At 49.7% G+C, this 15,698-nt stretch overlaps 1 protein-coding gene across 3 annotated transcripts in view; it reads right to left on the bottom strand.

Annotated features, from left to right (window-relative positions):
• The window catches only part of TEKT5 (tektin 5), a 49,482-nt gene that overhangs the window by 28,745 nt on the left and 5,039 nt on the right, over window positions 1-15,698 (bottom strand). Inside the window, exons 2-4 of one of the 3 annotated variants that reach the window (XM_027610291.2) lie at window positions 6,133-6,324; window positions 3,509-3,592; window positions 2,845-2,915 (exon numbers count right to left, since the gene is read on the bottom strand). In XM_027610291.2, the coding sequence (XP_027466092.1) occupies window positions 2,845-2,915; window positions 3,509-3,592; window positions 6,133-6,300 (323 nt within the window). In that variant the 5' untranslated portion in view covers window positions 6,301-6,324. Of the gene's footprint in view, window positions 1-2,844; window positions 2,916-3,508; window positions 3,593-6,132; window positions 6,774-15,698 lie in introns of those variants that run through there. The other 2 variants (XM_027610289.2, XM_027610290.2) reach the window with 2 other exon arrangements.

A 15,698-nucleotide genomic window follows, 5' to 3' on the forward strand; every position in this document is an offset into this window, starting at 1 on the left:
CCTGAGCCGAAGGCAGACGCTTAACCGACTGAGCCACCCAGGTGCCCCTAGATAAGAGTATTTCTAAAGGGAAAATCTACATCGCTGTCTTTAAATGACCATCAGTAGCACCTTCTGTTAAAAGGTCACCTCAAACATAAATACTAAGTAAACACTAACAGAATCCTAGCTAGAATATGTTGGCTCCAGAAGGTTCTAAGCCTGAACCTTTCTGTGTCTGTCTTGATTGAAACAAGATTAGTCAGTGTTAAAGACACCTGAGCATCGACTGGGACCGTGTCCTTGAAGTGCTTCGAGGTGACAGGGAATAAAAAGGGGATAACTTTCACTAAGCCAGCTGATGTCCAGACACACCAGCTAAAGTGAGCAGCGCACATTTTACACGGGGTGTGTGTGTGTGTGTGTGTGTGTGTGTGTGTGTGTGTGATTTTTCTCTTTCTGCCTCATCTTTCTTGGTTTCTCTCTGTCTTAGGGACTTTGTGTTTCTTTCTCTGTCCCTTTCCCATCTGCCTCTGTTCATCTTTTTGCCACTTTCTTTTTCTGCTATGGATACTGGATGTTGGTGAGGCCAGAAGCAAGCAAAGTAAATCCTGATGGTGGGCTCCCACCTACCGGAATGCTCAGGGAGTCATGATGGGATAGGAGGAACCATCCTGAGGCCCCTGGGGACTTCTGAATTGGCAGAGCAATGGAGAAATGGGGCCCTGGCCTGCTTAATGAACTGGAACATGAAGAGCAGAATGTAAAAAAGAAACATGCCAGAGCATTAGAGGGGACCCAGGGCCTCAGAATCCCTGGTTGGCTGGCCCAGCTTCCTGGCCCTTGTGAATCAGCCTGGAGAAAGAGGAGGCGGCCCCTGTCTCCCCTTCTTGGCCCATGACATAGAGCCCAACCTATGCCAATGCTCACCCTGCTGTTGGCTTACAAGCAAAAACCCTGATATGGCTTCTGCCCAGGCTTTTCTGCTTTCCTGGGGCTTCCGGTGAGATAGGGGCACAGCTCTGCCCAGATGCAGGGAGGCCACCTGAGCGGGTCAGTGGTGGAGCCTCCCCACGGGGGCAAGGGCACGCTGAGGCTCTCCCATTGAGGCTCTGGCCGGCTCCAGGTTAATCAGGGAGTCCTGGCAACACGAGCTGCTTCCTCAAGAAGACAGGCATCCTCTGACAAGCGGGCCACTGCCCAAGGTCAAAGAGCCTCTATCGAGGGTGGCTCGGGCTCTCTCCTGGCAAAGGGGAGGGATGCCTGTCCACAAGCTCACGTTCTCTCCACCACCCTCCCTGCCTCAGCCGCCTTCACCTCTTGGTGCCTACCTCCCTCGCTTTTCCTCTTGCTCTGTGTCTGTCCCTCTCCGTCTCTCCAGCTCTCCTTACTCTCCCACATCTTGCTTCTTTGCTGGGGTTGCACGAGCCAGTCTCATCTTGGAATGATTTCCCCTCCAGGGTCCAGCTCCCCAATTTCCGGTCTGGGATTCTATTACTCTGCCAGCTCAAACTGTCCCAGTTCCCAAAATCCAGCCCTCCATCACCCCCACACCAAGTTCTGCCATAGCCCCATGTCAACCACAAACGGAAAACTCTTTCTTGCCCAAAATAGGTGATCATAAAAATAAGGGCAAGAAAAACACAACTAAGACATTTGCCTGCCAGAAGTGCTCCCTTTGTTTTTTATATACAAGTATGTAAGGATTTGGGTTTTTTTTTTTTTTTTTTTAAGCACATTAACTTACAGACAAACAGGAGGCGAACAGGAGTCCAAGTGGGGGGTGGACTTGTCAGCTATCAGGTCAGAGGTGTGCACATGACAGAAATCAGCCCTGCTTTCGGCCACTCACCGGTCCCCGCACCACTGCTATGTGGGCACCTCATTTCCTACACCTCCGCCTCTGCGGTCGGCCTGGACCTCACCCATAGACCTGCAAGGAGCTTTTCAACACTGCCCTGGGTGACCCTGTCCCTGCTGCCCAGTCCTCAGTGGAGGCGAGGGGCTGCTCTGTGTGTGTTGGGAGGGCGGGTACGGCCAGCCCCCAGGGCCTGTCTGCAAGCTGCCTAATGCCTCAGCATCCCATCCAGGTTACCCACACGCCCCACGCAGCCGGAAGGGGCAGCTGGGGCTAGGCGACCAGGCCTCTTCGTGCTGTGTCTGAGGAAATGAGGAGAAACCAGCAGAGCAGCGTGCCCCGTAAGAGCTAAAGGCCGTGCCCAGCTCCAGCCTCAGGAGGGAAGACTATGTCCAGGGGAGCCGAGTGCCAAGGGCTTAGCTAGGGGCCCCAAGCCCTGTAAAACTCAGGCCTCCCTCTAATTATGCAGGGGAGCCTCCTGCCTTGTCATGATACCGGTTATGTCATCTTCCAAGAACAAAAAGCTGATTGCTTTTGAAGACTCAGGGCTCCAGGCGTCCACCAGCTCCCCTCTGGAGAGGCACTGGCCCCTCCTCTCCTTGATACCCAACGCCCCCTGCTCTCTGCCATCTCCCCAAGTTCGGAACTCACACGGGAAAGCCGCAGGCTAAGTGGGGGGGGGGCCTCAGTGAGGCCCATTTCTTTTGTCAAGGCCCTACGTGCAAAAAGAGCAGCCAGTGAAGTTCTGGGTCTCGGAGACCTGGGGCACACACGGGGAGACCGAGATCGGCCATGGTGGCCACAGCACTGACTGACACCACTGACCTTGGCTGATGCGACAGAGCAGGATTTCGTTTTCTTCCCTGGAGTGCTGGTTGTTAAAACCCTTGCCAGCACACCACTGACTGAAAGAACCACCGAGAGACGGACAGCCCGTCTGCTTGCCCCCCGGAAACCAGGGAAACCCAAAACAGACCCCGAGAGGGGGAAGAGGAAGCAGCTCTTACCGCATCTGGATATCAATTCTTTGAGCTAGTTTTCTCATCTGTTCTTGGCAACATTTTAGCAAATCTACTTCCTGCAATGAAAAATGTCAAAAAGAGCAGCACCCCTTAGAAAGTCACTGCACCCCGGCCTCCCAGGCGAGTGACCCCACCCCTACCTCTCGCCGCCCACCCTTGACCCCCCCTCCCCCCCAAGGTGAAATGTCAAGGTGGGGTCCATTTCCTGCCTCATCCCACCTGATCCCCGGGCCAGACAGGTAAGGGTCAGCTCTGGAGGATCCACGTTCCTCGTCTTACTTTCTTCCTTTTTTATACGCTTCCCGATTAGAAGAAAATTGAGCACCTACTATGTGCCAAGTGCTCATTTGTAGACTGTTTTATCATTACATTAAAAAATGCATATGAAATGGTACAGTATGTGACATATAGGAGGTGCTCCATAAACGCTACCTTTATTATTGTTATTATCAGTATTATGACGATGCCCATTTTGGAGATAAAAACTGAGGGTCTCATGACTGCAATTCTCCCTGTTCTCCATGCAGGACAGGCCCCCAACAATGCTTTCTGAGCCCCGACTTTGCGTGGGGTGACACGTCACTTCTGCTGCTGGTAGGCAGCTCAGAAACCTCTATGACCGACTGGGCAGACCCAGGAAGCATCTTACCCGGATAAGGTTTTTCTCCACATTGTCATGGACCAAATCGATCCCGATCCTTTTCTCTCGATGGTACAGACACTCCAGAGCAACCTGTAGGGAGCAGCCGGAAAGAGTGTGTTTGCCCTGCACCCATAATGCAGACCCTGACCGCAGGCGACTCACATCCATCTTTGCCGTGATCTGCTTTATCTCCAGCAAACCTGGATGCTCCGTGTGGCCTCATCACTGTGCCTGTGGGTGGGCTTCACCTCCCCTTCCCCCTCCGTGGGGACCGCGGGATGCCATGCCTGCTGATGGGTAGAATACGGGGGCATATCTCCCAGGTTTGCCGTGCAGATTAAGTTGGCTCGACAAATGTAAAGCACTCAGAATATGCTCAATAAATATTACCTATGAATGTGTGTGAAAATCCCTTTTTGGAGATCTGTAAATGGGGTGGGGGTGGGGCTTTGGAATGTGTCCAAGGCCAAGTGAGACCCTGTCACACAGCCACGCACCTTGCAATGGTCGTGGGCCCATGAGCGGCATGGAACAGAAGACCGGAGCAGGGGCTGCCCAGGGGAGCTCCTGCAATGAGAGGCTGAGAAAGCCTGGTGATTGGGCCACGAGCCTGTGATGTCACAAAGAGTAGCAGGAGGGAGAAGGAAGCAAGGGAGCCCCACGTCTTGGTGCTGGGATGCAAATGCATCTGGGAACTCAGGAGGGGAGAGGGGTTCACTGATTTCACAAGAATTTCCTGAGCCCCTTTTCCGACCACACCCCATCAAGGTGCTAGGGAGACCACAATCAACCCAATCGGAGGGTCCCCACGCTAAAGGAGCTCTAAGAGACAGGAGAGAACACACACAAGTAAACACACAAAGCGGTGCAATCATTTCTCAGTGGGAAGAGGGCTTGGATGCGAATAGTCAGGGGGATGTGGGTGGGTGGGGAGCAACCGGTAGGGGGTTGGCCGGGTAGGACTTCGCTAAGGAGGTGACAGCCTAAGACGTGAATTATCAGAAGCAGCAGAGACGAAGCGGAACAATGTGCCAGGAAGAGGGAACAGCAGGTGCAAAGGCCCTGCAGTAGGAGGAGGGGCAGAGAGGAAGCCACTGGAACTGGAGAAGGTGAGGCTAGAGCGGTGAGCAGGGCCTGGGCTGTGCAGGGGCTGGAGTGGGTGACGAGGAATTTCAGTGTTAACAGGGTGCATTGAGGGGGGTTTTAGTGAGGGAGTGTGGAGATCCAGTTTCATATTTAAAATCGCCCCCTCTAGCTGGAAGATGGGTGGGAGGGGGGCGGGAGAGAGGACGACAGGAAGGAGGCATCATCATTGTCCAGGAGGAGGGGGGCAGCCCTGGAGACAGGGAGCAGTGGAGCAGAGAGATCTCTGGTCCCCCAGCCAAGCCACCACGTGACTGTCAGAGGAGCTGCACCAGTGACCAGACGGAGCCGGGTTTCCCAGACAGGCTGGAGGGGTGAGGAGAGCAGAGGAGGACAGCAGTAGGTTTTGTTGCCTCAGGTCCCCCTGCCCGCTCTCCTCTCAGGGGAGAAACCTGGGGGGCAGAGGGACACAGTAGGAGTCCCCATAATGTCGGAGAGGCGCTCGGTGCCAGGTCTCCTGAGGGATCTGGAAATGCAGGATGTTCCCTTCCAGAAAACTGACATTCCCTGACACAGTTGGCACAGGGCGCCCTTTGCCCTGCCCCTATCTTCCTGCCTCAAATGAGATCAATATGCTCCTTGCAAGTAGGAGCTTGCAACAGGAGATATGAAATCTCCTCACGAGCAGTAGGACAAAAGCCACAAGCTGAGGACAGGAGAGCAGAAACACAGGCTCCTGGGTCCCCTCCCCTCCGGCGTCGAGTGGAGGCTGCAGCAGCCTGCTGTTTCCTTCTGGAATTCTCATCACGACTTGGCTGAGCCTTGGCTGAGCGGCAGTCAGGTGTCCGTTACATGCCGCCAAAAGCAGTCCTAGCTGATCCGGGATGTGACTGGAGACAAAGGAGCGTCGAGCATGTCTGCATCCAGATACGTATTCGTTTACTCAGGAAATACTTACTGAGTGCCTACTATATGCCAAGCACTGTAGGAGGCTGGGAAGACATTCAGAACACTGACCCAGACAACGGGCCATCGGCCAATGGAGGACCAACACAGACATGCCGCCCAGCACAGCGGAGGATCTGTCTGGAACACGCTGGTGACAGAGCAGACAAAAATCCCCACCCTCGTGGCACTTAGATTCTAGCTCAGCGAGCAAAACAATAAATAAATATATGCATAAGTTAGAGAGTATGTTAGAAGATGTTTAGGGCTATGGAGAAAAAATACAGCCATTATTTTAAGTATATCCCTCTACAGAGCGCCCTGCGTGCACGCATCCACACGCACACACAGGCACGTGTGGAATGTCTGGATAAAACCTCTGCAGTTCTGACATAACCCCAAGGAGAAAAGGAAATACGGTTCAGTCTGAGGAACCCCGATCTGACTGGGATAATCCTGGGCTATAGGAACTGATCGCAGATGATGATGCAGCGCGAACCGACCTGCAAAGTGCCCGTGGCCTCGACCTTCCTTGGAGAAGAGCGGAGCGCCCAGGGCTGCCCTCCCAGCGGCTGCCATGCCCCCTCCTCACCCACACTCACCTGCAGTGGACAGTTGAGCTCCTCGGCCACACACTCCAGCCGCCTCTTGACTGTCTCCAAGCTGCGGTTCTCGTTTAGGAGCCTCTCCAGCTCGTAGCCCAGCTCAGACTTCCAGAAGCCAATATCGGACAGCCTCTGGCCCAGGTTCCGGCTGGTCCCCTCCTGCATCTGGCGGGTCAGCTGGTCCTTGTCCTGCATGAGCCGCATGGAGTCGCCGGTCAGCCGGCTGGCCCACAGCCGAGAGGCCTCGGCCCCGCGCATCTGCAGCTTGTTGGACCTGTCCCAGTCATGGGGGCTGTAGCGACAGAAGAGCGCGGAGCGGAGCACGGGCAGGATGGTGGGTGGCCTCAGGGCGCTGAGGCACATCGCTCCCTCATCCATGCAGGTCTGGGCGTTGGAGATCTTGTAGAAGAGGCTGGGTCTCCCTGAGTTGAGGTAGCGGTACCCAGGCAGGTAATAGGGCTGGTAACATTCCTGGATCTCCGGGGCCGGCACGGCCGGGGGCAGGGCACTGAAGCCACAGGCTTTCTTGGGGCCACAGTAACTGGTCGTCTGGGTGGTTCCAAGAAACTCCATCCTCCCCCATCAGCCACCCTTGGGCAAAACTCTGAGGGGCCAAGGCACGGCAGGGAGGGGAAGGATCTTCTCTTAGGGATGGGCCGGACCTCTATGACTCCGCACTGTTGTCATAAAGCCTGGGGGAGTGGGGCTTTACTGGGGCCCTTGTTCATTTCAGGCCGGCTGGAGCCATATTGTCCCAATCGAAACGCACGCAAAAAAAAACAAAGTGAAGGGGACTTTCTCAAGCCACAGAATTGGAGGTGTAAGAAATGCATTGATCTATTTTTCCCTAATAATCAGATCGGCCTCTCACGCCTAACTCTGCCTCTGGGAGAAAATGTAGTAAACTCTGTCAGCCCAGGGACCATCTGGTCAAGGTTAGCTGTCTTCCTCCCCTCTTTATCCCCAAGACGGCACCAACGTGGAGCGTCCAGGGCATGGAATACTACTCAGCAATAAAAAAGGAATCTCAAATGGATTAAGCCAAGTAGAAGCCACTGACTCAAAAGACCACATCCTGTAGGATTCCACTTAGATGGCATTCTGCAAAGACAGATCCATGTGGATGGAAGACAGATCGGGGCCCCCAGGGGCTGGGGGTGGGGGGAGGTGGAGGGACCACAAAGGAGCAAAGGAGCATGGGAAAACGTGGGGGCAGTGATAGCAGCGTTCTCTGTCTTGACTGTGGTGGGGGTTACACAGCTGCACGTATTTGTCAAGACCCACAGAGCTGTCTGCTAGAAAGGGTAAGTTTCACCTTACATAAGCCGTATTTCAATACACCTTAACTCAGTAAAGAGGGTGTTGGGGGGGGGGGACTGTGAGGCAGAGACCATGTCTGTCCGGCTCACCACTAAGTCCCAGCACCCAGCACACTGACAAATGAATGAACGAACGAACGGGCATCTAGAATCAAGAGCTTGATTGTGCCAGAAAGAGTATTCAACCCTCTGTTCTCTACCAATGGTTTTACCCATCAAGAAACCTGCCCCTCTTGGGCTGGTGGGAGCAGCAACAAGATCTCAAGGTTCAGAACAAGAGGGGTACTTGATGTGTGGGGCCTTTCCCCCTTCTGATATGGGAAAAAGAAGAACCTAACCCTCAAATAAGTGGTCCTTGTTAGTGAAGTGTGATGGTCAAGGGGAATTCTCTCCCTAATTACGACCGAAAACAGTGGCTATAGAGGACCAAGAGGAAGATAACATTAAGCACCTTCTGTATATCTGATGTTTACATATACTCACTGAATTTCCACAGAGAACTTAGAACTGAGCCTTGACGCCCACCCCCATCTTGTAGGGTGGGCTCTGGACCCCCTCCACACCTACAACGCTTTCTTTTGTAGGGTCCTTTAAGATGAGACACCACACACAGGAAGTGGTTACACATCCAGGGCAGCCAAGAAATGGACCAAAAAGATTCAGGGTATGTTGGAAGCATGAAAGGTTCATGTCCAAAGATAACAATGTGACCAAGATCTAAGGGTATAAAGTAAGATTTAGATTTTTCTCATCGTGGGGCGCCTGGGTGGCTCAGTCGTTAAGCGTCTGCCTTCGGCTCAGGTCATGATCCCAGGGTCCTGGGATCGAGCCCTGCATCGGGCTCCCTGCTCAGTGGGAAGCCTGCTTCTCCCTCTCCCACTCCCCCTGCTTGTGTTCCCTCTCTCGCTGTCTCTCTCTCTGTCAAATAAATAAATAAAATCTTAAAAAAAAAAAGATTTCTTTCATCGCCCCTAGCTATGTCCAGTCTTCCTAGATATAACTACTATAATCAGATTTTTCTATTTTTTTCTGGAGATCGTGTATGCAGATACAAGCACATGCAAGCAGATTCTGATTGAGTTGGGCTGGGGCAGGCCCGGAGATGCTGAATTTCTTACAAGTCCCCAGCGGAGGCTGGTCCGGGGAACACACTTGAAGTGAGACTCTGAAATACGTTCTAGGAGGGAAAGGACCTTGTTTGGATTTTCCTTGTCATTGCATCCACAGCACTTGGTAGAATACCTGTAACATAGCAGGTGCACAACTGGGGTTTGTTGAATGAACGAAAAAAATGGATGAGTGGGTGGGTGTGTGGGTGGATGAATGAAGCAACAGAACGTCAGAAGCTATTAAGTGAGAAAGGTCAGTTGAAAACAGGTGGCTATTACCTCCACGGAAAAAGGAATGGTAAGCCTGCCCGCCCAGTCCAAAAGACTCAAGGAATCAACTTCTAAAAATTTAGCAAGTGACAAATACTAAAAGTAAGACCTTTGGAGTATAACTCTGACTTTTAGCAGCGCCTCACCAAGGGAGGGGTCGTGGCATTTCCAAGGTTCATCCATGTCATAGCAGGTACTTTATTCTTTTTTGTGTTGGAATAATACTCCGTTGTGTCATGGACCACTCTTGTGTTTCCATCCTTCTGTGGATGGACATTTGGACATTATGAATAATGCTGCTACGAACATTCGTGTCCAAGTTTCCAATCCTCTTGAATATATATCAGGGAGGGGAACTGCTGGGTCCTGTGATAATTCTATTTAAGATACTGTTGTGTTTTAATAAAATGTAAGTTTCTAATTGGGTAGTTTTTTTTTTTTTTTGCTTATTCTCTATTGCTATAATAAAATTAAATTAAATTTTTAAATTTAATAAAAATAAAATTGCTAATTTTCATTGCTTATTCCCTATTGAATAGAGTATACGTAGAAGTTAATTCAGAGGACCCCTAGCCCCGGGGTTCAGTCAGCCCCAACACATGCAAGCTCCCTACACTCTGTTTTGAGAGTCAGTTCCTAATGCTTGGGAATCAGTAGGTGCTCTCTTTGGGCGCAATTTTCGTCTCCAGCCCCTTGGGGTGTTTTGCACCCCTGTGTTCAGACAGTAGACTCGAGATATACAAGGAGAGCCCAGATGGGAAGAAACCAGAACTTCGCAACTTCCCCATTCTGTCATTCTGTGTGATCGCCGGTGCCCAGAACAGACAACGGTGAAGGACAGCGTGACCTTCGAAGTGTGATATTTTTATTTGGAAAGTGGGCATTTTAGTTCATACATGAACTCTTTTCTAAACTCAGTGTCTTTGAAACTGAAAGGTAATCTCTGTATTTGTCCGTTGTATCCAAACTAACCAGGAACAAAACCATTACCTGAAATACTGTTGTAGAGAGGGCAGGAGTGTTAAAACTATTATCTACCTCAGCAAATACGTTAGAGATTAGAGAGACCTCTCATCCACCACAAGTATTTTTCTCGTCTGTGAATTTAATGGGAAGCCCAGCAACCTACAGAAGAAAAGCATCTAGACTGTCTTACTCAAGGGATGGCTGGAGCAGCGGCATGCCACAGAACTTCCTGCAGCCGCCAAATCAAATCGGCAAGCATTCCTTGGGCGCCCCCTGTGGGTAGGCAGGGATCTTGCACCTGCACCTGCTCGGCAGCCAGAATTGGGGACTGGAGGTGGCTCCAAGCCGTGCTTAGAAAAACAGCAAAATAGGGACACACGGGGGGGGGGGGGGACGACAGAAAATCCGGAAAGAAGCTGCTTTCAACTCAGCATCTATGTCAGATTGTATCATTCAAAACCCAAACCTGCATGTCACAATAAAGCATGTTCCCCCACTTCGGATTAAAGAAGGGTATCTTTTGGGAGCTTAGAGCACCAGCCCTGGCTGGTGTCTTAATAACCCAGCAATCTTTCTGGAAATCTCCCCGCAGATACATGCCTCCATGAGTGCTAAGTGCGTGCACACGGGGCCGTGTGTTCACTGCTGCATTGATCGTAGCAACGAATAAAGGCAGAACCAACTGCGGCCCCTCAATACAGGATGGCTAACATAAAAAGCCATAGTTTTTATGGCTTTTATGCTTTAATGCAGCATAAAAAGAAGATGGACCTGTAGCTGGTAAGAATTAATTTCTAAAATATAAGGGAAGAAAAGCAAGATACAAGACTGTTTACACGGTATGATATATATATGTGTAACTTGTACATACGGAAACACTTCCAGAAGGAAACAGCGGAACCCGCGTTAGGGTGATTACCCTTAGGGGGGACAGGAGTGGAATTGAGGGGTGAGAGACACAGAGGGAGGCTTTTACTTTTTGGTTAAGCCTTCCATATATATATATACACACATTCGCAAGATTTTATTTTAATGCATACATAGTATGTATTTCACATATGCTCATGTATATGGTATAGACAGTCTAGTGGGTATTATATATATCTTCCATACTTATACCCTAATAGGACTTCCACTTCTGGCTAAAATTGGATAATAGAGATTGGCTCTACCCTCCCAACTGAAACAATTCAAAAACACTCAGAATATATAAAGCAATGATTTCGAAGTCACTGGACATCAGGCCATGAAGGAGAGTCATCTCTAAGGGATGAGAAACAAACAAAGCAAGTCATACAATGACCCCAGCTCGCTGCCTGGGCAAAGCTTCCAGGCCTCAGCGCAGGGACAGGGAACTCCTTGAGTTGAAGAGACAGGGCTGGGAATGCGGGACACCAGTGTGGCGAGGGTCTGAAGGACAGAGTGTCAGAGAGGAGAGAGCTACCCAAAGCGAGCTCTGGAGATATGCAGAGGGTCCCTCTTAGCAGAGCATCACTGGGGAGGGTACATGAAGACACCACCCTAGGCTGGGGAAGGAATCATCCCGAAGGGTTAGAGGGAACAATCCCCAGAGCTCCCCCGGGGCTAGGAATAGATCTCCATCCCACCAACCACAGTAGACAATTTCATAATTTGGGCAGCAGCAAGTCCAATACTCAGAAGGGTTTTTGCCTCGGGGTTAGGGCAAAACTAGCCCCGGACGTAATGCCTCTCTGGTCCCGTCTAGAGTGAAGCTGAAAAGCCCGATCTCAAAAGATAAAAAAATGTTTCCAGTCAATTAACCCTGCCCCCAGAGAAAAGATCAAGAATACTTGTGAAAAGAGAAAATTTTTCAGCACTCAGTAAGGTAAAATTCACAGTGCCTAGCATCTAATAAAAATTACCAGGCAGGCAAGCAGCAGGAGAGTATGAACTCAAGAAGCTAGACCACAAACAGGACACAGTAAGCAGAGACATGGCAGACACACACACACACACACACACACACACAACTGAATTGAACATTAGAAGATGGAACGACAAAGTCTGTCTGAGATGCAAAACACACAAGATGGGATTACAGGGGTGTTTCCTTCAGCCGGGGCTGCCATAAAGTACAACAGACTGGGGGGCTTATAAACAATAAACATGTATTTTTAAAAAAGATTCTATTTACTTATTTGAGAGAGAGCACAAGTGGGGGGGAGAGGGAGAGAGACAAGCAGACCATCCACTGAGCGGACCTCGATCCCAGGACCTGAGCTGAATGAAGCCAGGGGCTTGACTGACTGAGCCACCCAGGCGCCCCCCCAGAAACCGATTTCTCACAGTTCTGGAGGCTGGAAGTCCGAGATCAGGGTGCCAGTATGGTGGGCTCTGGTGAGGTTCCCTTGCTGGCACGACCACCCTCATCACCTGCCCAAGGCCCGCCTCCTAATGCCATCACATGGGGAGTCCGGGTTTCGACAGACGAACTGGGGGTCGGGGTGGAGGTACAAACATTCAGCCCATAACGAGGCAGGCTGGGACAATGAAGAAGAAAAAAATCAGTGAAGTTGAAGATGCAGCCACAGAAAACCTCCAAAAAGAAACAGAAGACCAGAAAAAGAAAAAAAAAGAACTCTAAAATCTTGCTGAGAGAAATGTAGAAGGACCTAAATGGAAAGCTACATTATGTTTGTGGACCGGAAACCTCAAGAGTGCTAAGAAGCCACTTCTTCCCCAGCTGAAGGTTAGAGTCGAAGCAAACCCCAATGAACATCCCAGCAGGCTCTAACCCCCTCCCCACCCCGGGTAGAAACTAGTAAACTGGTTCTATAATTTAAATGCAAATTCAAAGGACCTAAAATGGCCAAAAACAACTTTGAAAAGCAAAACAGTAGGAGGATTTAGGCTTTCTGACTTCGAGGCTTATTCTAAAGCTACAGTATGGTATCAGCACAAAGACAGACAAGGATCAATGGGAGAGCACAGACTTCCAAGAGATCAATGCAGACTAAAGAATCCGGAAATATACCCACATATTCACAGTCAACTGATTTTCAACAAAGGCACAGACTTAATTCCGTGGGGAAAGGACAGTCTTCTCAACAAACGGTGCTGGAACAACTGTATATCTATAGATTAAAAAAATGAATTTCAGCCCACACCTTGCACCGTATACCAAAATTACATACAAGAACTAACTGCGAATGGGCCACCGACCTAAACATAAAGCCTGAAACTCTAAAGATTCTAGAAAGAAACAGAAAATCTTTGTGACCTTCTGTTCAGCAAAGATTTCTCCGAAGTGATGTTAAAAACACAACACGTAAGAGAGAAAAGAACAAACGGAGCCTCACTGGAATTAAGAACGGCTCTTCAAAAGGCATTTTTTAAGAGAATGAAGACAAGCCACAGACTGGGAGAAAATATTTGCCAAGCATATAATTAATTGATGACGGACTTGTATCCAGAAAACATAGTATTCTTGAAGCCAATATAAAACAACCAAAAATGTTTTTAAATGGGCTTAGGATCTGAGCAGACATTTCGGGGAAGAAGCTATGCTAATGGCAAATGAGCATGTGAAAGGCTGTTCGATATAATTACACACTAGGGAAATGCAAATTAAAGCCACCATAAGAGATGACTGTGCACCTACGGGAATGCCAATGTGTTTAATCCTCCCAACAACGAACACTTTGAGGTAGTTAATATTATTATCGCTATTTTACAGAAGAAGAAGCTGAAGCATGAAGAAAAGATGCGAAAGCTGGTAAACAGGGAACTGGGATTTGAATGCAGACCCCTGGCCTTCAAGAATCCTCGTTCTTAACCAACACAAGTAGGCTTCCCTACATGTAATTGGTCTGAACCTTATTTTTTTACTCATTTTGATGTTGTGTCTATTGATAGCTCTTTGTTAGATATTTTTGGGGTTTATATGGATAGCTCTTTGTTAGACATATTTGCTGGATCCTAGGGAAGAGGTAGAAAATTCTCTCCACCTAAACTTAGTTTTTCGGGCTTTTCCTGACTACTTTGATCGTAGGTGGGGGGAGAGCGCCACCTACTGGTGAAAGACGGAAGTGCAGGCACCTCAAAAATGTGTTTTCTCCACTTGCAGGGGTTTAAGATGCTCTCGTCCCGCTGGATCAGCATCTAAATGTTTAACCAGCTTGCCCCAGGTGCTGGTCTTGTTTCATCCACTAACCTGCCATGTGATTTTGCGCAGCTTTCCCCGTTTAGGCCTCTATTCCTGCATTTGTAAACAGGGTGCAGGATTTCACCTCTGCAGCTCTCCCCTACAGCCCTGAGTTTACTTAAAACACAAGCCTGTATTGGATCTTTGCTCTCTGGATGTTCTGTGCTTGGTGCTTTCCATGAATTACAGAGTTTTACCCCCCACAGCAACCTCACGGAGGGGTGGGGGGAAATGTCTTTATCATCCCCATTTTACAGATGAGCAAACCGAGCTGCAGATGGGAAGGCACCGGTCCAGTGGTATTCAGCTCATGAGAATTGGAGTCAGGATTTGAACAGGACCTCCGACTTCGGAGGCTGTAAAGCCATGGGTCATCTGCCCTTACCCATCTCACACATCCCCACCCCGGGGAGTCTGGAGGCCATCACGACTGACCCCGGAGGGTTTTTATTTTTCTAATTTTGACAGTTTTATTGTTGTGTAAATATGTGTTACATTTCACATACAAAGTCATTTTAAAGGGCCCTGAGGGCTCTTAAAACATGCTGTGATACTGTAATTTATAATGAACACATGTTTGGTCTTCTTCCCCCTTACTGACACAGAGCTCCTAAAACTCGGGCAATTTCCAAAGAGAGTGATTAAGGTGTCTCTTGTTATGTTAATGAAGTGACTTTAGGGCCTCCGGTTCAGACAGCGGCTGGTTGCCAGGGAACCAACCCTGTGATTGGAGGGTTGGAACTTTCAGTACCCCCACCCCCCAACCTCCGAGGGGCTGGAAGTTGAGCCAATCACCAACGGCCAATGACTTAATCAAGCCTGCCCTTTTAATGAAGCCTCCGCAATATCCAAAAGGACCGAGTTTGGAGAGCTTCCAGTTTGGTGAACGTATGGAAGTTTGGGGACAGTTCTTCCCAGTGAGGGCATGGGAGCCCTGTACTCTCTCCCCGTAACCTTGCCCTAAGCATCTCTTCCTCCTGGCTGTTTCGGAATTCTATCCTCTTACAGCAAGAACAGTCATCTGGTAAGTGAAAAGTTTTTCTGAGTTCCGTGGGTCGCTCTAGCAAATTAATAGAATCCAAATGGGGAGAAGGTCAGGGAAAAGTGATTTGTAGCCAGTCGGCCAGAAAACAATCTGAATTTTGATGGGCGTCTGCGTTCCAAGGAGGGGGGGTTGTCACTGGAACCCCCAAACTACGGCCAGGCAGTCAGAAGGACAGGTGACAACCTGGATTTGCAACTGACATATGAAGTTGCAGGGGGAGGGGAGTCCGGGGGGCAGTCTTGTAAAAGTATGCCCGAATCTGTGGATTTGAACGCGATTTCCAGGTGAATAGCATCAGAATCAGTGAACCGAATTGAACTGTAGGACACCTGGCTGGCTTCCCCAATGCTGTTTGTTGGTTTGGAGAAACCACACCCCACATCGGAAACAGTCCAGAGCCCCCTTTACATGCCAAAGCCCCCCGCCCAAGATGCTAAGGGAACTGGCTATGGGGTAGCAGGCGCCTGGCCTAAGATCCCCCAGGGGATCATAACGTGCAGCCGCGTTGAGAAACGAAGCTCCGGGAGGTATGCACACAGGTGTGCCAGCACTCTTAATGAATATTTAAGCTCTAATCACTTCAGAAGTATAAACAAACTTTGGGGGAAAAAAAGATTTTATTTTTAGAGCAGTTTTAGGCACACGGAAAAATGCATCAGGAAGCTCACAGAGTTCCCGAATATTCCCTC

Source organism: Zalophus californianus, chromosome 10 (assembly GCF_009762305.2).
Source record: "Zalophus californianus isolate mZalCal1 chromosome 10, mZalCal1.pri.v2, whole genome shotgun sequence".
In the NCBI taxonomy this organism is placed as follows: domain Eukaryota; kingdom Metazoa; phylum Chordata; class Mammalia; order Carnivora; family Otariidae; genus Zalophus; species Zalophus californianus.